The sequence below is a fragment of the Bos indicus genome, chromosome 22 (genome assembly GCF_029378745.1).
Source record: "Bos indicus isolate NIAB-ARS_2022 breed Sahiwal x Tharparkar chromosome 22, NIAB-ARS_B.indTharparkar_mat_pri_1.0, whole genome shotgun sequence".
Lineage (NCBI taxonomy): Eukaryota > Metazoa > Chordata > Mammalia > Artiodactyla > Bovidae > Bos > Bos indicus.
Window position 1 is genome coordinate 56,281,294 of NC_091781.1, and position 21,053 is coordinate 56,302,346.

At 51.8% G+C, this 21,053-nt stretch overlaps 1 protein-coding gene across 7 annotated transcripts; it reads left to right on the forward strand.

Moving 5' to 3' along the window:
- The first annotated feature begins 2,502 nt into the window (after nt 1–2,502).
- EFCAB12 (EF-hand calcium binding domain 12) lies at nt 2,503–20,818 on the forward strand. 7 transcript variants are annotated; one of them, XM_019985106.2, is made up of 10 exons: nt 2,514–2,766; nt 4,433–4,529; nt 6,906–7,357; nt 9,610–9,792; nt 11,625–11,781; nt 12,130–12,326; nt 13,213–13,426; nt 17,485–17,647; nt 19,399–19,455; nt 20,293–20,818. In XM_019985106.2, exons 1-10 carry the CDS (start codon nt 2,731–2,733, stop codon nt 20,549–20,551), a joined length of 1,815 nt encoding a protein of 604 aa, XP_019840665.2. In that variant the 5' UTR covers nt 2,514–2,730; the 3' UTR covers nt 20,552–20,818. The 7 variants fall into 7 exon arrangements, with proteins under 7 accessions (XP_070633005.1, XP_070633006.1, XP_070633003.1 ...); XM_070776906.1 differs by lacking the exon at nt 2,514–2,766 and adding an exon at nt 2,773–3,163; XM_070776904.1 differs by lacking the exon at nt 4,433–4,529 and having other exon boundaries at nt 2,503–2,766; nt 17,485–17,882; nt 20,293–20,518.
- The last annotated feature ends 235 nt before the right edge of the window (nt 20,819–21,053 follow it).

A 21,053-nucleotide genomic window follows, 5' to 3' on the forward strand; every position in this document is an offset into this window, starting at 1 on the left:
TCAATGCAAAGAAATAGAGGAAAACAACAGAATGGGAAAGACTAGGGATCTCTTCAAAAAAATCAGAGATACCAAAGGAACATTTCATGCAAAGATGAGCTCGATAAAGGACAGAAATGGTATGGACCTAACAGAAGCAGAAGATATTAAGAGGAGATGGCAAGAATACACAGAAGAACTGTACAAAAAAGATCTTCACGACCCAGATAATCACGATGGTATGATCACTGACCTAGAGCCAGACATCCTGGAATGTGAAGTCAAGTGGGCCTTAGAAAGCATCACTACGAACAAAGCTAGTGGAGGTGATGGAATTCCAGTTGAGCTATTCCAAATCCTGAAAGATGATGCTGTGAAAGTGCTGCACTCAATATGCCAGCAAATTTGGGAAACTCAGCAGTGGCCACAGGACTGGAAGAGGTCAGTTTTCATTCCAATCCCAAAGAAAAGCAATGCCAAAGAATGCTCAAACTACCGCACAATTGCACTCATCTCACACGCTAGCAAAGTAATGCTCAAAATTCTCCAAGCCAGGCTTCAGCAATTTGTGAACCGTGAACTTCCTGATGTTCAAGCTGGTTTTAGAAAAGGCAGAGGAACCAGAGATCAAATTGGCAACATCCGCTGGATCATAGAAAAAGCAAGAGAGTTCCAGAAAAACATCTATTTCTGCTTTATTGACTATGCCAAAGCCTTTGACTGTGTGGATCACAATAAACTGTGGAAAATTCTGAAAGAGATGGGAATACCAGACCACTTGATCTGCCTCTTGAGAAATTTGTATGCAGGTCAGGAAGCAACAGTTAGAATTAGACATGGAACAACAGACTGGTTCCAAATAGGAAAAGGAGTTCGTCAAGGCTGTATATTGTCACCCTGTTTATTTAACTTATATGCAGAGTACATCATGAGAAACGCTGGACTGAAAGAAACACAAGCTGGAATCAAGATTGCCAGGAGAAATATCAATAACCTCAGATATGCAAATGACACCACCCTTATGGCAGAAAGTAAAGAGGAACTCAAAAGCCTCTTGATGAAAGTGAAAGTGGAGAGTGAAAAAGTTGGTTTAAAGCTCAACATTCAGAAAACGAATATCATGGCATCTGGTCCCACCACTTCATGGGAGATAGATGGAGAAACAGTGGAAATAGTGTCAGACTTTATTTTTCTGGGCTCCAAAATCACTACAGATGGTGACTGCAGCCATGAAATTAAAAGACGCTTACTCCTTGGAAGGAAAGTTATGACCAACCTAGATAGCATATTCAAAAGCAGAGACATTACTTTGCCAACAAAGGTCCGTCCTGTCTAGGCTATGGTTTTTCCTGTGGTCATGTATGGATGTGAGAGTTGGACTGTGAAGCAGGCTGAGCGCCGAAGAATTGATGCTTTTGAACTGTGGTGTTGGAGAAGACTCTTGAGAGTCCCTTGGACTGCAAGGAGATCCAACCAGTCCATTCTGAAGGAGATCAGCCCTGGGATTTCTTTGGAAGGACTGATGCTGAAGCTGAAACACCAATACTTCATGCAAAGACTTGACTCATTGGAAAAGACTCTGATGCTGGGAGGGATTGGGGGCAGGAGGAGAAGGGGACGACAGAGGATGAGATGGCTGGATGGCATCACTGACTCGATGGACGTGGGTCTGGGTGAACTCCGGGAGTTGGTGATGGACAGGGAGGCCTGGCGTGCTGCAATTCATGGGGTCACAAAGAGTCGGACACGACTGAGCAACTGATCTGATCTGATCTGATCTGAAAGGGCACAATTCAGTGGTTTTTAGTACATTCACAATGTGCAACCGTCATCACTAACTCCAGGATATTTTCATCTCCCCAGCAAGAAAACCCTTATCTGTTCATTTTAGTCCCTTGTATAGTTTCTTTATATTTTTAGTTGCTCAAGGAGACATTTGTCCTGGTATAAGCACTGCAGCCAAGGGTCCCAAGTGCCAGCCTGTCACAGCAGCATGTGTCAGTACTTCCTTCCTGTTTAATGGCTAATATTCCATTGTTTGAATAAGACCACCTTTTGCCTATCCAATGGACAGGTCAAATTTTGGGTTGGCCAAAAAGTTCCTTCGGGCTTATCATTCAGCTCATATGGAAAATTCCAAGCGACCTTTTGGCCAACCCAGTGTTTCTCAGGTTCTATCATTCCAAAGCATGGCACCGTGTATTTCGGGGACCAAGCATACCAAAAACTGCCTCTATTCGTCCAGGATTCACTAGGGGTCTATCTGGAGGAGGGAGGGCCTGTTCTAAACACGTGGAGACCTGCTAAAGTCCCTACGGTTTAGGAGGAAACCAGGGATTTATTACTCCAGATTGAGGGGCCACGGGCCAATCTAAGAAATCCAACGGGGTTTTGTTTGTTTGTTTGCGGAGCCAGAGACTCTGCACCATTTGCTCCCGGACCCTCCCAGGACCCTTGCAGTCCCAGGCTGTCTCTCCCGGACTCCAGGCCTGTGAGAGTCTTCTCCCACGTGGCGGCGCGCAGCCAATCAGCGCGGGGCGTCCGTAGTCATGGCAACAGTTGCGTCCAAGCTCCGCAGGTCTCGCGTCTCTTGCAAACTTGGTTATTACTGCTTTTCAGATACCCCATACTCCCGCGCAAGCACACACACACACACACACATTCACACGCGCTCTTCAGCGCCGGCTCACGCACATATTCACACGCGCTCTTCAGTGCCGGCTCCCAGCGCCGGGACCATGGACGACTCTAATGAAGAGTACGAGGCTGCGTTCCGGTCGCTGCTCCGTAAGCTCACCCTAAGCTCCCGGGAATCGACGCCACCTCCAGGAAGCCCTTGACCCCCGAGTGGACGGGTGCAAGCGGAGTGAAGGCTAGGACAGGAACGGGTATCCCATTGTGCCGTCCCCTCTCTGGGTGCGGGGTTGCCAGGGAGTCGGGGGCAGGTCATGCGTGTTTCTCAGATTTCCCGGCGAGGGCTGGAGACGCTGGCCGAGTCGCCTTGGTTTGGAACCAGAGGCCCAACCCATGTCCCCGGGAAAGGTGTCCAGGCCCTCTGGACTGTCCCTACTACCTCACCAGACTTTAGTACATTCAGTACTGGAGAAGCGGCATGGAAAAGAACATCAGTCTTCAAATTTTGCACAATAGCCTACTGTCCTTGATCAGCACCACAACTTTAGAGGTGAATGACAGATACATGGATAATCCCAGAAGAAGGGATGAGTACTGGGTCCAAGGGTGATACCCAGGAGTAAGAGCTAAGCACAGAGGAGGCGGGGGAGACGGGGAATGCTTCCACGGTCCTGGAAGAGATCTTTACACGGAGTCCTCCAAGCCAGAAGGAGGAGGAAAAGCCTTCCAGACCAGGGGAACAGCATGCACAGAGGCCCAGAGACATGGTGTCTTCAGAAAACTGCTCAGAGTTTAAGTGCTGCTGGAGATGAGTGGTGAGAGGGGTCAGAAGGGATAAGATCCCAGGAGATCTTGGGAGCCAGGAGATGGAGAAGCTACTGAGAATAACAGGATCAGATTGGGAGCATCAGCAAATGCAGAAATGAATTGGCAGGCTCGGAATGTTGGGAGTGGGGAGCTGTCCCAAACGCCCCGGCCAAAGAACCCGGGAGGCTAGGGAAAGGCGCCAGGTGAGAGGGGACTTCAGGACTTGGGGCTGATTAGATAGAGAACTTGGGAAGAGCAATCAAGGGTGACATGCAGGGTGGTAGCCAGGTTTACCTGGCAGATGGAGGTGCTTTCTACAGAGATAAGGAACCTCCTGGAAGAGTAGACAGGGATGCGGAGATAAGTTCAGTCTTGGTTGAGTTTGAGTTCTTTGTCGGCCATACAAGTTGAGGTGCTTTGGGAGCAACTGTAAGTAGAATGCTAAATCACTTCAGTCGTGTCCGACTTTGCAACCCTATGGACTGAAACCCTCCAGGTTCCTCTGTCCATGGGATTCTCCAGGCAAGAACACTGGAGTAGGTTGCCATTTCCTTCTCACTATATGTCGAGTCAGAGCTAATTCCAAATCATAAATATTGATATGAGAGTCCTCTGCATGTGGGGGCCACAGAAATGAGAGTGGAGGAGACTGTTTGGAAAAAAAAAAAAAAAAACAAGAGCACCCAAGTATAAACCTGAAAGCCATTGACTTTTTAGTAGTGGATAGGAAACAGAGGCCCAAGAATAAGTAGTCAGAGAGGTAGGATGGAATTCAGAGAGAGATTTGTAAAAAGCACGGGTAGTTCCCAATAAATGCTGGTTGGATGAATGACTACATTCTCAGTTGAACCCAGCATCTTGTCGTCAAAGAAATAATACATTGGTTGTTGAGAAGTGCTTACTTCTGTCCACATTAATGTATACATAGTCTAATTATTTTCTGACTATGAAAGGAACACATGTGCATTGTAAAGAGACTTAACAACTATACTGACTGTTCACTTTGTGCCAGGCTGGGTACCGGGGATACACAGGAAGTAAGACACAGTTCTTACCGTTGGGAGACTCACAGGCTGTTGGGAAAAAGTATCGGCATCAAGAAAAATATGGTAAATGCTATGAGGGGGCTAAGCTTGGGGGTTCTGGGACCCAGAGGGGCAGGAGGGAGGGGTTGGGATGCTTCTGGGGATAGGTGATGCCTGAGCTGAGCCTCTGAGGCCAAGTAGGGAGTGACCAAGTGAGCAGGGGAAAGGGAAGTGCATTCCAAAGACAGAAAGGGGGCGGGGGGCAGAAGGGGATACCCTGGAACCACAGTCAGGTTAGCTTGGGAACCAATCCAAGGTGAGGAAGCAGGGATGAGGAGGCAGCACTGGCGAGATTAGGGGGGTTGGCAGGGGCGGGTGCGACAGGTGGGACCACGTTAAGGAGATTGAACTTTATCCTGGAGGCAGCTGGGAGTAACAGAAAGGTTTTAAGCAGGAGAGTTTTCATTGTAGCAGGAAAATGATGCAGCAGGTTGACAGTATTTTTTTTTAAGATTTTTTTTATAGTAATGCTCTGCTCCTTCTGAATTTTAGAACATTCCCACACCTGTTATTCATTTGCTCTTCATAACAGTTTTGGAAGGTTGCTAGAGCAGAGTTTACATCATTTTAGTAAAAGAATTGAGACTCAGTGGGATTAGGTCACAGCCTGGGGTAATATCAAGAAATGGCTAAGAGCTGAGCTCTGGGGCCAGGCAAGCCAAAGTTCATGTCCCACCTCTGCTACTAATCAACTGTGTGTCCTCTGGCCTCTCTGAGCTCAGTGTCTTAATCTGTAAAAGGGGTATAATCATGGGGCCAATCTTTTAGGTCCATCCACTTGTAATTCACTCACTTACCAAAGTGAACTAAAGAGCCTTCTGATGAAGGTGAAAGAGGAGAGTGAAAAAGCTGGCTTAAAACTCAACATTCAAAAAACTGAGATCATGGCCTCTGGTCCCATCACTTCATGGCAAATAGATGGGGAAACAATAGAAACAGGTGACAGACTTTATCCTGGGAGGCTCCCAAATCACTGCAGATGGTGACTGCAGCCATGAAATTAAAAGACGCTTGCTCCTTGGAAGAAAGTTATGACTAACATAGACAGCACATTAAAAAGCAGAGACGTTACTTTGCCAACAAAGTTCCATCTAGTCAAAGCTATGGTTTTTCCAGTAGTCATGTATGGATGTGAGAGCTAGACCGTAAAGAAGGCTTAGCACTGAAGAATTGGTGCTTTTCACCTGTGGCATTGGAGAAGACTCTTGAGAGTCCCTTGGACTGCAGAGAGATCAAACCAGTCTGTCCTAAAGGAAATGAACCCCAAATATCCATTGGAGGGACTGATGCTGAGGTTGAAGCTCCAATAATTTGGCCACCTGATGCAAAAAGCTGACTCACTGGAAAAGACCCTGATACTGGGAAAGTTTGAAGGCAAGAGAAGAAGGGGACACAGAGGATGAGATGGCTGGATGGCATCACCGACTCAATGGACATGAGTTTGAGCAAGCTCCAGGAGATGGTGAAGGACAGGGAAGCCTGGCGTGCTGCAGTCCATGGGGTCACAGAGTTGGACATGCCTGAGTGACTAAGCAACAATAACCAAATATCTACTGAGCTTCCAGTCTATGTTGGCACTGTGGAGGCGCTGGGACTCCAGCAGGGAACAAGAGAGATGAGATCCTGGTTCACAGTGTACTGGAAAAGATAAATATCAACCAAGAGCTTCCCTGGTGGCTCAGCAGTAAATAATTTGCCTGCTAGTGTAGGAGACTTGAGTTCGATCCCTGGATCAGGAAGACCCCATGGAGGAGCAAATGGCAACCTGCTCCAGTATTTTTGCCTGGGAAATCCCATGGACAGAGGAGCCCAGCAGGTGACAGTCCATGGAGGGCCGGGGGATCACAGAGAGTTGGACATGACTGAGCACGCTTGAGCATTATGAATAAACGAACAGATTCTAAGCATCTCTACCACACAGTAAGGCAGGTACCATCATTATCCCCATTTTACAGATGAAGAGATTGAGACCAAAAGAATAAGAGATCATGCTGCCCATAAGCAGCTGGGCTAGGACTCAGGCCAGAGCACTCTGGCTGCAAAGCCTCTGCTCTTTACAGCACTAGGCTGCCTCAGATGTTCAGACCATCAGAATGGCATTTTAAAAAGATCATTCTGATTGCCAATGAGTAAGGCGCAGGCAGAGTCGAGTGGAGTAAGATTAGAACCTAAGACGGGTTCCATGAGAAAGCACAGAAATCCCTTGGCACAGTGCCTGCTGCAGGGAGTGCCCAGTCACATTAGATGTAAATATTTTCACCATCATCGCAAGGCAACAATGAAGTCAGGCCTGGAAGCCAGGCACCCTGACATACAGCCCCGTGCTGAAGCATTTCTCCTTCCTGACTCCTGTGGTCCTCATCCTGATAGGAACTCACCTTCTAACCCTCTTCCCCCAAGGGTTCTACCAGTCTAAGTCCCTGTTGGATGATGAAAATGCCAGCAAGGAGCCGGTGTTCAACCCCGAAGCGGTCATCGCCCACTGCTTCAAACAGTTCAAGCAGGAGGACTTCCACCTGCCCAGGAGCCGCCGGCGGGTCATCATCCTGCCACAGAAGGAGGCTCCGAAGCCTGTCCGTCCCACGCCCCAACTCCAGACTCTCCTGGAGCCCACCCCCAACCCCAAAGCCCCGGAAGTCGGGGACACCCAAGAACAGCCAGAGGATCCGAGGGCGTGGCTCAGACAAAGGCTGAAGATGCGGAAGGACCTGGAATCGTTTGGCAACGTCGAGAGGTGGCTGCAGAACAAGGCCAACCTCACGCTGTCCGAGGCCAAGGTCCTACGTGACATCCACAAGAAGCAGCCCGTGGCTCGGCTGCCGAGCCAGCTGGCCATGATCAGGGACACTGCGGTAAGCAGCCCCGTTTGCCAGGCGCAGACACTCTGGGTGTTAGGGGCTTGCTGTCACTCATTCCCTCAGACTAGGAAGGGTGGGGATCTTTCACCCTAACTCCCACCATCCCCGCTCCCAGTCCAGGGGAGTCCTGGGACAGAAGTCCTGAAAAGGAGGTGTACTTGTGATCTTTTGTTGGGCTTCCCTGGTGGCTCAGACAGTAAAGAATCCGCCTGCAATGCAGGAGACCCGGGTTCCATCCCTGAGTCAGGAAGATTCCCTGGAGAAGGGAAGGGCACCCCACTCCCGTATTCTTGCCTGGAGAATCCCATGGACAGAGGAGCCCAACGGGCTGCAGTCTGTGGGGTCGCAAAGAGTAAGGTGCGACTGAGCGCACACACACACACACACACACGCACACATGTACACACACCCCCGACCATGTGTTCACAGGGCTATTGTGAAGATCACAGTTGTGAGACTGGAAGAAAGTCTTATAAATCTTTTCTTTGCTAAGAAAATCTTTTACAACATTTGTATATGAATTTGTGTGTATATACATATTGTTCCCTCTATAAATATGAAGACAGAAGCTCAGTGAGGCCACACATTGTCCAAGCCCAGAGAGATAGTAACTGGCAGTCAGTAGCCAGAGCCCTCGTCTTCCAAATGCATCCAACACAGACACTTGAAAATTCTCCCAGTTTAGGTAAAGCTGGCATAAGAGGTGAGATAACTTGGGTTTAAACCCAGCTCTGCTACTTCCTAGCCATATGATCTGGGCCTCGGTTTCCTCAACTCTTAAATGGGGAGGACCAATGTGCCTGCTTCCCACGGTTGCTGCAACATCCAAATGGATTAATATATATAAGGTGCCTGAGACATGCCGAGCGTATAGTGAGCCCTCGTTCAACGTTTGTCATTTTTATTATGATTGCAGAATTACCGGTTTCATTTGGGTTAGCCCCCAAACTTCAGAGTCAGTCCTTGGTGTAATCATAGTCAAAACCCAACTTTCATGGTTCTCACACACCCTTTCCTGCCAACAGCACAGCCTCTAGGTATAAGCACAGGACTTGGGTTAGAAATCCACTGCTTACTTGCTGTGTGATCCTGGGCAAGTCGCTTCACCTCGCTGAGCCTGTTTCTTCATTTGGGAAGGGAAGCTTCCCAAAGGGAAGCTAATACCTACTATTGAATTCACGGCATCCTTCTTTTCCATTCAGCAAACCATTACTGCCTGCTTGCACAGGGCTGGGGGCTTTGTTGAGTACAAGCATAGGAGGTGGGGGATGTAGCTGAGTAAGATGTGATCTTGCTCCCAGGGGGTTCACATGTTAGTGGGGGAGGCAGACACAAAAGATTAATGACTCTGCAGTTGCCTCCAGGCCACTGATAGACGCCAGGCCGCTGATAGACTCCAGGCCGCTGAGGAGCTATAAGCTAGGGAATAGAAAGGCCTTTTGTAAACTGTCAAGTGCTCCACCACACTAACGGAACAGTATTCCTGAGTAGTTTACCCTGCTATCTGTTGGGGGGCACCCCATGGATACCAACATCTGAAGATGCTCGAGACCCTCATATAAAAGGGCAGAGTATTTGCGTATAACCCACGAGCATCCTCCCTTACATTTGAATCATCTCTAGATGACTTAGAATACCTAATATAATGTAAAGGTCATGTGAATAGTTATACATATCATGTTAAGTATGACATAAATAGTTGATGGCCATGGCAAATTCAAGCTTTACTTTTTGGAACTTTCTGGAGTTTTTAAATCCATGGATGTGGAGTGCACGGACCTGGAGGGCTGACTGTATTCCCGTTCACCTGGAAGGGAGGGGCAGTAGGATTCTGACAGAGAAGGGAGAGGTATTCCAGGCGGGAGGCCCAGGGCCAGAGGCTGGGGAGTAGGGGCAGCAGAGGCCCCAGGCGGCTTCAGGCAGGGGCTCATATTTTGATGCGCTGAGAGCCCAGTGGGATTATGATAGTGACTGGTCTGACGAGAGATGGGGATAAGAATGAAGTTCTAGTTCTCATTTTGTCCAAACCTCTTGTGCCTGATGAGAACTTGGAGGCTCAGAGAAGCCAAGCGGCCCAGGCCTCCCGCGGCAGGACGTGCCTGCCGAAAGCCCACGCCCTTTGCCCTGCACCCTGCCATCTGGGCGGCGTGGCTCGGCCTCTCTCTTTCCCATTTCTATATCTGGGGACCCAGCTCCGTGGTGTCTCCTGAACGCTCCCCTCTGCCCCCCTCTCTTGCCTCTTTCAGAAGAAAAGCCAGCAACCCTCCCGCCGGCAGGTGCCCCAGCTCCGACTGCCCAAACCCCCCGCCCTGTCAACCTTGTACTCCTACCTGCACTGCCGCAAGATCAAGATCCTGGAGCTGTTTCACAAGGTGGACCAGGGCAAGCACCAGATCTCCCGAGAGGAGTTCATCGTGGCTCTCAAGGCGGTAAGCGCCTCCCCTGCTGGCTTGAGGTGGGGTGGGGGTGCCCGTGCACCCCCACAGCCCTGCGGCACTATCCTGCTCTGACATCCCCCGCATTATTTGTAAAGCCGGATTGGAATGTGTGGCTTAACCTGAGCCCCCCATCAGACCCCTAAAGCCACCTTGCCCCAGTCTGACCTTGAAAGGCCCTACCTGAGGGGGAAGTGTGTAGAGCCTGCCTTGTAACCAGCCTGCTGCTTAGGGAATCACTGTCCTGCCAGTGAGACCCCAGAACTGAGCACAGAGAGAGCTGGATCTTCAGTCCTGCCTGTAGAACCTTCTAGAGCTTCTGGAACCATCACTAGCATGTGACTCACATAGGGGTATTGTTAAAACACAGCTTCTGTCCCAGTATCTCTGTGTGGGGTCCCAAGATACTGCCTTCTTTTTTTTTGATGGGGAGAGGTACCATGCAGCTTATGGGATCTTAGTTCCCCGACTAGGGATCAAACCTGGGCCCCCAGCAGTGGAAGCAGGGAGTCCTAACCACTGGACCACCAGGGTAGCCCCCTCAGGATGCTGCACGCTAACAAGCTCCCAGCGATGCCCATGGTGTGGGTCCTCAGACCACACCTTGTCGGGTTATTCAAAAATTCAATTTAACTATAAATAAATAAAACTAGAACTCCAGTTCCTCAGGCACAGTGGCCACAGTTGGAGTGCTCAGCAGTTGCTCTGCTGCTGGACCCCTCAGACAGAGCATCTTCCCATCATCACAGGAAGTCCTGTTGGTCTAGCAGAGCTCTGCTAACTCTGGCCCAGGAGTCGAATCCAACTGGTCTCCTGTTTTTTTGTCAATAAAGTTTTATTGGAACACAACACACACATTTGTCTATGCGTTATCATGGCCGCTCTCATGCTAGGAGGGCAGAGTTGAATAGTGATGACAGAGACCCACATGGCTCCCAGAGCCTAAAATACTTACCATCTGGCCCTTTCTAGAAAAAGTTTGCCGATTCCTGGTCTGGGTGACTTAAACTTTTATATATTTTGAATACATGATACCTTTAAAAAAAACTTTAGGAAAGAAGGGGAATGCTACACTTTTTTTAGTCTAAAATCACCAGCAGTTTCAGGCTTTCATTTTATACCATGTAGCTATCTAAACAACATTTCAAAGCATTTAAAACAAAAAATAAAGGGTCTTTAATTCAACGTCACCAAAAAGTTCAAACACTAAATCCTTTAGCACCAGGTGAGTTCTGATCGTCTTTAAATAAAGCACAGAGAATAACATCTACAGTGTAAAGAAGCTGGCAAAGATACATTTCCTTTCACACTATTTTTTCTTGAATATTCAGTATTGCTGGCAAGTATCGTATTCCTCCAAAGTTTGCCCGTCACCCTTAAAAGAGTCCCGGGCATTAGATTTCCGACTCTATTTTACTTCAGTTAAGGGAGGCCTCTGTGTCCCTCACAGACAAGGATGACAGATGTGACATCCTCCTTCCAGTCTGGCACTGGAAGGCTGAGATTGAAATGGAGTGTGCAGGCAGGCCAGAGGGAGAAGTAACAGCCTCTGCAAAGATGGGGACACGTCTGGACCGGGGTTTGGAAGGAGGGATGGGAGCTGTTCAGGCAGAAAGTGGGAAACGCCTGAGTCAAGGCAGAGGGTGGGAAATGTGCAGGGCCCCGGGGAGAGGCTCTGAGCTCCTTCACAGGGACCCTGGATGTGAGCTGGGAGCGCCTGAGGATGAAACTCGATGGGGAGGCGGGGCCAGGCTGGCGAGGCTTTGGCCATCCTAGCAGGACATCTGGAGCCAGGCTGCCCACCTGGGCTTCTCTTGTCTCCTCAGATTGGAGTCCCTCTGAAAAACCAGGAGGTGGAGGACATTGTGGTCTACCTCAGCTCCCTGGGGAAGCACAACAGCATCACGATGGATAACCTGGCCAGCACCTACAAGCAGTGGTCTTTGGCTCGGCAGCAAAGCACCCTGACCATCGCAACAGAGGGTGCGTGTCTGCCTCCGCCCCTCCCCGTGCAGGGAGGAAGCTGACGCTCAGAGAGGCTGACTGCCGGGCCACAGTCTCAAATCTAGAAGGCAGCAGGGCCAGGATCTCATTTCTGCCCGGGGCCGCAGAGGCCTGAAGCAGGCCTGGAAAAGCAGGATGCTGGAGGATGGGAACGGAAACGGGAAGGCTGGGCCGGGTGCGGGAGAGGGAGGAGAAGGCCACAGAGGAGCCCGAAGAAGGGACACCTTCAAGGCACCCGCTCGGCAACACTGGTTCACTGCCCGATGGGCTCTATGGCCGGGCACCCTCTCAGCTCCTCCTTCCTCTTCCTCTTCCCTCCACCCTTAGATTCCAGATCATCCAATGACAGCGGCTCCACACAGAGTTCATCCCCAAAGCAGAAGGCGAATGTACCCCCAGAGGCTCCCAAGATGGACCTGCTGACGGTGCCCGTGGTCGACACGGAGATGGAGGCACGGCCCATGACACTGGAGGAGATGGAAGATGTGGGCAAGCACTACCGAGAGAGGAAGCGGCAGAACAAGGTGCCCACCCCGACAGGAGAGGGACGGGGCTTGGGGACCGGGCAGGCCGGGCCCACATGCCCCACCTTCTGGCCGGGGGAGCTCTGGGGGTCCCAGCTTCCTTACCTCCTCGTTCCCTCTTCTGTCTGTATGAACAACACCTGCCTCCCAAGGTTTCTGATAAGATGAGTTGATATGATGTTTCTGAAAGTCCCGAGTTCCCTTCCTCCAACTGTTGAATCACGACTGACTCCTGAGGCCAGGACTGCATGTTCATCACAGCTGGAATCCAAGAACCTGGCCTGGGGCCTGGCACTGAGTAGGCACTCCAGGAACACATGTTGAGTGAAGGAAGGAAGAACTGATTGTATAAATTAATTCACCCAATAAATTTTTATTGCGAGCCTGTGATGCATCAGGCACTGTTCACTAAGTGCTTCCCTGGTGGCTCAGATGGTAAGGAATCTGCCTGCAATGCAGGAGACCCAGATTCGATCCCTGAGCCGAGATGATTCCCTGAAGAATGGAAATGGCAACCCACTCCAGAATTCTTACCTGGAGAATCCCATGGACAGAGGAGCCTGGTGGGCTACATACAGTCCATGGGGTTGCAAAGAGTTGGACACGACTGAAGCGACTTAGCACACACGCAAAGGAGCCTTCTGTATGTGTATACAGTCGCGTGTGCACTTCTGTGTAAGGAGCTGTGCACAAAGAACCTTGTGCCCGGCCCATTCACATGTTATGCAGGCGTCACCTTGATCAGGGGTGATTTTTCCTCCCCAGTGGCTGACATCAACAGCTGCACTCACGGGCCGGGGGAGGAGAGGCGCCTGAGGCTCCGCATCTGCCTTGGGCCAGGAGGGAGGCGAGGAGGAGTGAGTGCCCGCCTCCACTCTCCCCACAGCTGGCCCTCCCCTCCATCCAGTACACGGAGCAGTGCCGCCTGGTGCGCAGCGGGGACAAGCACTTTGACGAGCACTGCCTGCCGACCACAGTCCACGGGGAGATGGGGAGCATCCTCAACAGGTCCCGCGTGGACACCTTCCTGGTCTACCTGCAGTGCTGGAAGGTCTGCGAGGCCCACGGCCTCCCGCTGACCGAGGACATCCTCATGAGAGGTAGGGGCCTCGGGGCTGCTGGGAAGGTGTCAAGGGGGCCCCCGAGCAGGGGGCCAGGGTGGCAGCCACCTGAGGCTTGTCCTTCCCCAGCCGACAAGCACCCAACCACACCACGGAGACGCTGGGGAGAAAGGGGGCTGGGGGAAGAACAGCCCCACCGGGTTCGCTTTTATTTATTTGGGGCTGTGCTGGGTCTTCGTTGCCACGCGGGCTTTTTCTCTAGGTGCGGGGAGCGGGGGCTGCCCTCTAGCGGCAGTGCACGGGCTTCTCATGGCGGTGATTTCTCCCATTGTGAAGCACGGCACAGGCTCAGCAGTTGAAGGCGCACGGGCTTAGATGCTCCGCAGCACGTGGGATCCTCCCAGACCAAAGATCAAACCCGTTGTCTTCTGCACTGGGCAGGTAGATTCCCGTCCCCTGTGCTACCAGGGAAGTCTCCTGGTTTGCTGTGAGAGGGGATTTGACAGCCCTGCAGGTCCCACACTCTGCTCCTTAGGCCCAGAGTCCAGGTTCCCCAGCCTAGGGAAGGGAGCACCAGGACTGGAGGTCCAGGTGAGGGAGCCAGAGGTGGGCCAGGAGGAACAGTCCCGAATGAGCACCGACCATCGTGTCGATGTGGGAAATACGTCGGTGTTATAAGGAGTGAATCTGTGCATGTGATGAGTTGTTAAGATGAAATAATGTAGTTATAGCATAATTATTTGGTATTCATATTTACTGACAATAAGAGCCATTTCCTTAAGCAGATAAACTGTTGTAGGATCAGGGAAAAGATGGTTAAAGAATGGGACTTGCGAACAATGCATTGTTTCATTTAATATTTACATCTAATATATTTGTTTACAAATATGCTTTTGTCCTTGGGAACTGTGATTGCATGATAAAGGGAAACTGTTTTGTTATTCCTAAGTATGAATTAGTTTGCTTATTAGAGTAGGCGATTTCGGACCAGAAGCCTGGCTGGGAGAGGTAACCGCAACGACACAAGGAGTGTTCCAAACCCACTCGTCTCAGCCAGGCCTGTTTCTTGGTGCTTCTGCCACACAGAAAGAAGAACGCACGGGGAGACGGGTTCTGTGGAAGCCCTTTGCCCTCTGCTGAGCCCACAGGTCTCAATCCTGAGCTCTCGCACCGGTCCCGCCCTCTGCTTGGGGCAAGAGCTGTGTTTCCATGTATCCAAGCAGATCTGAACCCTCCACTCCTGGGTGGACTGTGTGCTTCTGAGACACGGGGCAGAGGAGCGGCCCCATAGGCCCCTGATGACCATGTAATGATGCTGGCATCTCGCATTTATGAAGTACGTGTTCAACGGGCCAGTCGCTGCTGCACTGGAGGGCAGAGGTTTTCCTGTAGGAACCTCGCAGGAAGGAGCTGTGGCCGTTCTGGGCTGTGGTTTTCTGAGAAAGGGACACACAGAGGGTGCCGTGACTTCCCTGAGAACAAGAGTCACCCCCCCCACCCCGGCCCCGGGAGGGGAAACAAACGCTCAGTGTAGAGGACCTTGGGTCTTGTATTAGTTTGGTAGAACTGCTGTAACTAAACACCACAGACTGGGGGCTTACACAGCAGAAAGGTATTTTCTCACCATTCTGGAGGCAGACAGTCCAAGATCAAGGTGCTGGCAGGGTTCATGTCCTCTGAGATCGCTCTCCGTGCCCTCCAGACAGTCACTGTCTGGCTGTCTAGTCACACGGTCGTTTCCGTGCACACATGCGCCCCTGCTGTGTCTCTGCGCCCACATTTCCTCTGCTAAGGACACCAGTCAGACTGGATGCAGCCCTTCCTTAGTGGCTTCATTTTAGCTTTATCACCTCTTGAAAGGCCTCATGTCCAAATACAAATTCTAGGGGTCAGAGCTTCAATGTATGAATTTGGGGGGATACAAGTCAGGCCATAAAAGGTCTATACAAGAGGAAGTGGCCAAGGGCCTTCAGGAACACAGGCCAACCAGCCTAAATGGTCACTGTCTCCCGCACAAGCTGCACACCCCTCGCCTGGGCAGCCGCTTGCCGCCGTCTGGGCCAGGAGGGCAGAGATATGGCAGGTGACCCCACAGCTCTCGACCCTGACTTTTATCCTCCCTCCCTCCTTCCTCGGGGAGCCTCATGCTCCCAGATCACCTGGGCTTGGCGTGCAGTGGGGCTCAGGTGTTCTAAAATGCAGGCAGGATTCCCAGGCACACGACGGCTCCTGCGGGCTAGGTCTCGCCCCCAGACATGCCGGCTGGTCCGTCCCCACCAGAGAGGATCGAGGCTTTACTGAGTCTCTCCACCACCGGCTTTTGCTGGCTCCTGGGCCTGCACACAGCTGAGCTTCACCTGTCTGCAGGATCCCTCACTCATGAGCACATAGGCACATCTGTGGGTGGGCTTCCTTTTGCTTCTGACTGGTCTAAAATGGGAAAGACGCTAGTCCATCTCTGGCTGCTGTCCTGGCCACTGTCTGTTGCCTGTCCTTAAGACAGAGACCAGAAGCACAAACCCTGGCACTTCCAGGTCTGTGCCTGAGGCTAGAGCTTGGTGGGCTCAGATCCCAGACCTCAAGCTCATGGGCCAGACTTCTGGAACATCGAGGCATTTCCCCTCTCCACTGAATATAGCTTTATTGTTCTGCTCCCCCTAATTTTATAGATAAATCTTGCTCATTTACATTTTTGAAAACAAAACAAAACAAAATCCCCCAGCCAGAGTTGACCACCAATAATATTTAACGACCGTCCTTTCACAAATCTCTTTTTCTTATTTATTTGCTATTCACATGGATTAGCTCTATAAGTCATTTTTTTAAAGTCCTATATGTATATACATTAAAAAACGTAGTTTAAAAATCATGTAAACCTTTTAAACATGATGATGTTGCCCATCTCCCCCTTCCCTACTCTCCCTTCTCACCTGTGCAATCCCTGCCCTCTACCCAAATAAACATTAAAACTTGGGACTTCCCTGGTGGTCCAGTGGCTAAGACTCCATGCTCCCACTGCAAGGGGCCTGAGTCCAACCCCTAGTTGGGGAACTAGATCCCAGATGCTGCAACTACAGATTGAAATTCCCTGGCAGCTAAGACCTGCTGCAACCAAATAAATAAATATCAACAAAATAAAAAAAAGTCTCGGACTTCCCTGGTGGTCCATTTGTTAAGATGCTGAGCTTCCAAAGCAAGGGGCATGGGTTCCATTCCAGGCCGGAGAACTAAGATCCCACAAGCCTCTCAGCCAAAATAGATAATGTAAATAAAGAAATACATTTGTGTTGGCCAGATAAGGAGGGGGCATTCTAAGCAATAAACTGTAGTTGATTCACCAACTAAAAACAAACAAACAAACCCTTAAAAACAATGAATAACCTGGAGAGTGAACCTCCACCACTGCATCCAGAACATGAGACGCTGGGGCGAGCCCTGCTCGGCAGTGGCAGAAGTGCTGCTTCTGCACGAGAAAACCCACCACCCACCAAGTCTAAGTTAATCCAGTGATGTCTTGGGTGAGGCCTCCCTCCCTCCTTCAGGGACTCCTGAGCAGGCGGCCCCTGCAGAGCAGGGTGTGGGGCCACGCTCCCTCTTACCTGCCCCCAGGCCTCGGGGCCACCGCCGCCCTGGTTCTGAACAGGCGCCCTCAACTCTGGTCCCCTGAGTGGTAGCCTGCCAGCCCCACTTCCCGACAGCATGCTGCCAGGACGCACTCACCACCATCGGGGAGGGGGTGTGCTGGGGAAGGACTCGGGGACCTGCTGCACTATTTTTTGCAACTTGCTGTGAACCTACCATCATTTAAAAATAAAAAGTAAAGGGACTTCCCTGGTAGCTTAATGGTTAAGCCTCCAAGCTTCCCGTGCAGGGAACTGTGGGTTTGATCTCTGGTCGGGGAACTAAGATCCCACGTGCCACTGCAGACCAAAAGAAAAAGTAAATAAATAAAGTAAAAAAAAAAATAATGTATATAAGGAAAATCTTTTCAAACAAGAATGTGAATTTGTTTTTAAAAATACCCCCCCTCGGCCCCAAAGGCTGGGGTTGGGGACGGGTCTCGGGCTGACAGGCCATGTTTCTCCTCCTGCTTACAGCCCTGATGTACCCAGGGGACAAGATCATTTTCCAGAAGGATGAGATGCGCCCGATCCGGCAGCCAGGAGGCTACTACTCAGACTTCAAGCCCTTCACTGAGAACCTGGCCCTGGTCCGGCCCCAGGGCGTTCCTGTGCCTGTGCCTCAGAAGAAGCCTGACAGGCTGAGTGTCAGCCCCTCCTCCTCCGCCCTGCGCTCCTGCCCACTGATGCCCCATGGCTGGGGTGGTGGTGGGCAGTTACAGGCGGGTCACAGGGAGGTGTCTGTGTCCTTACCCGGCATGTCCAGCTCACCTGATCCCCACGGACTGGCCGCGTGTCCCCCCGGCACGTGTCTCCCCAGCCTTCTTGCCTCACCCGCATGCAGCCCTCCTGACTACATCCTACACGACCTCAAGGTCTCTGGAAAAGGTTAAAAAGAAGGACTTCTTAGAGAAACCGGGGAGGCCTCTTCACGAATCGTGGGCCGGGTGTAGGGCCCCTGCCAAGGACAGTGGTGGCAACCCCTCCTCTGCCTTCTCTAGCAAAATGTGGGCTTGCACACCCCTGCCCAGAGAAAAGAACTCTGCCCTGGGGCCTCCCCTGACCCTCAGATCAGCCCAGTGTCTCTCTAACAGAATGTCCTGCTTGGTCAGGAGGTGATCGGCGAGCAGGCTACCACCAGCCAGCTTTGGTGGGGACTGCAGAGTGGAAATGGCAACCCACTCCAGTGTTCTTGCCTTGAGAATCCCAGGGATGGGGGAGCCTGGTGGGCTGCTGTCTATGGGGTCGCAGAGAGTCAGACGAGACTGAAGCGACTTAGCAGCAGCAGCAGCAGCAGAGTGGAGGGAGGGAGGGGAGAAGGGGCAGCTGACCAGATACCGTGACGGGGGAGGGGCTGAGGACCTGCCCACACTGTCCGTTGCTGCCAGATGCCTGCTCGGGTGGTCTGGCCAGACAGCCGGGGTGGGAAAGCAGTGGAGCAATCTGCTCCACTGACAGACCAGAGGTCAAATGGACCGTTACCTCGCTTACTGAACCTTAGCATGTTCATCTGTAAAATGGGCCTGACAGCTCTACCACACACACAGTGAGGACCCTTAGCACCTGAGCACTGATTGTTATAGCCTATCCCTTCAGGCCATTCTTGAGTGTAGGAGTGGGCTTCGCCTGCAGGTGGAGCTGGCCACAGTCCTGGCAGGGAAGAGCTGAGGGTGAGCTGGGCAGCTGGTCACCTAGAGAGTCCTCTCTGATCCCCTGCATGGCTGCCACCAATTCCTGAGCCATGAACCTCAAAAAACTGAGAAAGTGACTTCTGTCCTGCTCTGACAGGCCCCAGTTATAAAGGATAGAGGTCCCCCAGGGCGGGGGTGGACTGGTTTCATTGGCTACTTAGCATGTCTTGTCAAAGATTCCGAGGCAGATGCAGGCTTGCTGGGAAAGAGTGCTGTGGTGATTAAGTGATGTCTACCAGGCCCCAGATTTGGGGCGTTACCTTTTACCACCCTTGTCCTCAAGGCGGGATTCAGCTCTGGAGGGCAAGTGGGAGTCGCAGGCGCAAAAAGGATTCAGATGATTGAGCATGTCTCGTAATGACTTGAGAGGTCTCCGTGCTGGGGAACGAGAAACCCAAGGCCCCCACAAGGGGACTGACTGGTCCCAAGTCGCCCAACCAGCGAGGCTAGGAACCCAGCGCTGCCATCCTGTCTGCCTCCCCAGTAGGGCCCCAGAGATCTAGACACTCCAGTTCACCGTGTGTTCCACTGGAGCATGGCAGACAGTCAGGGCCCCGAACAGGGAGAAGTTCTCTTTCCAGGGCTCTGGTCTGGATTCAGAGGTGGGCCCCCATCACCCTGACATACTTACTCCCTGAGGCCCCACTGACCTGGATTTCCTGTCTCCTGACAAGATACCTCTCTCTCTCTCCTCCACCAGGAAAATGCCGAAGAAAATCAAGAAAATCAATTTTAAGGAATTTGAGGAATTCACCAGGTCTGTAGTGATCATCGAACTCTGGGGGGGGGGGGGGCAGGTGGGAGGAAGGGACCCAGGACTCGAGTATTGCAGGGTACATGGGACCCAGCATGCAGGAATCAGTGCCCAGGAGCTGAGGATCTGTAAAGTGACCCTTAAGTGTGCCAGAGGCTTCCCTGGTGGCTCAGCAGTAAAGAATCCACCTGCAGTGCAGGAGCCTTCAATCCCTGGGTCAGGAAGATCCTCTGCAGAAGGGCATAGCAACCCACTCCAGTATTCTTGCCCAGAGAATCCCATGGACAGAGGAGCCTGGCAGGCTACAGTCCATGGGGTCGCAGAGAGTCAGACACGACTGAAGAGACTTAGCACGCATGCACACACAAGAGTGCCAGGCAGACACTGCTCCCCACTCGTTAATTCACATAAACCCTCTCCACAACCCTATGAAGTTACGCTTAGCATTCCCATTTCACAGAAGAGGAAACTGCCGTACAGGAAGGCTGACTACCTTGCTCCAAGTCACGGATCTATTAAGTGGTAGAGCAGAGATTTGGACCCAGGTGTGCTGACTCCAGCGGCTGCCCTCTGAACAGCACGTGACAATGCCTCTACAGAACAGGTGGTGTGCGTGTTAAGAGTCTGGATTTAGAGACAGCCGACTGGCAGTCAAGCCCACCCCCCGCCACTTGCCAGCTGTGTGGCCTTGGGGAAATGACTTCGCCCCTCTAGGCCTCCGGGAGGCAGCAGGACAACAGAGTACTAGAGTGCTTAGTACAGAGCTGCACCTTCGCTGGGGAAGGAGCCCCAGCTGCCCCCTGTCTCCATGACGACTGTCTCTGTCTTCTCCTTCCCCAGGAAGCTGAAGGAGAAGAAGCCCAGCAGTCCACAGCTAACCCATCCCAACTTCTTCTGGCCGGGTCACCTCCTGGACAAGCTGCGGCTCTACCTGCCCACTGTGACCATGGACCGGAGCCTGGCCATCTTCAGCTGTGTCCAACAGCGGCCCCACGTCTACCCGGCCACCTACCACTCCGACTGCTGGTGGCCCATTAAGGACGTGAATTACGTGACCTACGCCTATTACGATGCCCACAAGATCTATCACATCAACTAGAGTGGCCCAGGTGTCACCAGACCTAGCCATCCTGGGGCCAGGCACCAGCGCAGCTAGCAGCCCAGAGCTGTAGACGCAGGGAGGGCGTTAAAGAGCCAGGCAAGAGAAGTCGTTTCAGTGGGAAGGCCTGGGCCAGCTGTCTCCAGACAAAGCGTCCAGTGTCTCAGAGCGTGGATGTGTCCAGGGGAAGATGTGGTTTTTGAGTGTCTCCCTCTCCTGACCTCTGTCCTGTTGAAATAAAACTGGGTTGAGGTTTTCCTCATTTCACCTGTGATTCAGCTGATGTAATTTCCAGATTCAGAAGCTGTGGCCAGAGGGGTGTTGGAAAGCTGGGGTCCAAGGTCTGAGGAAAACAGCAGGCACATTTCCTGGAGTGTTGATGGGGGTGCCAGCATGACCTCTCCAGCCACTCGTCCCGGACCTCAGTGCCCACCAGGAAGCAGCAGGTAGTGTGGGTACCCTTGTGCCCTCCTCTTGAAATAAAATAAGCATGTCCCTTATC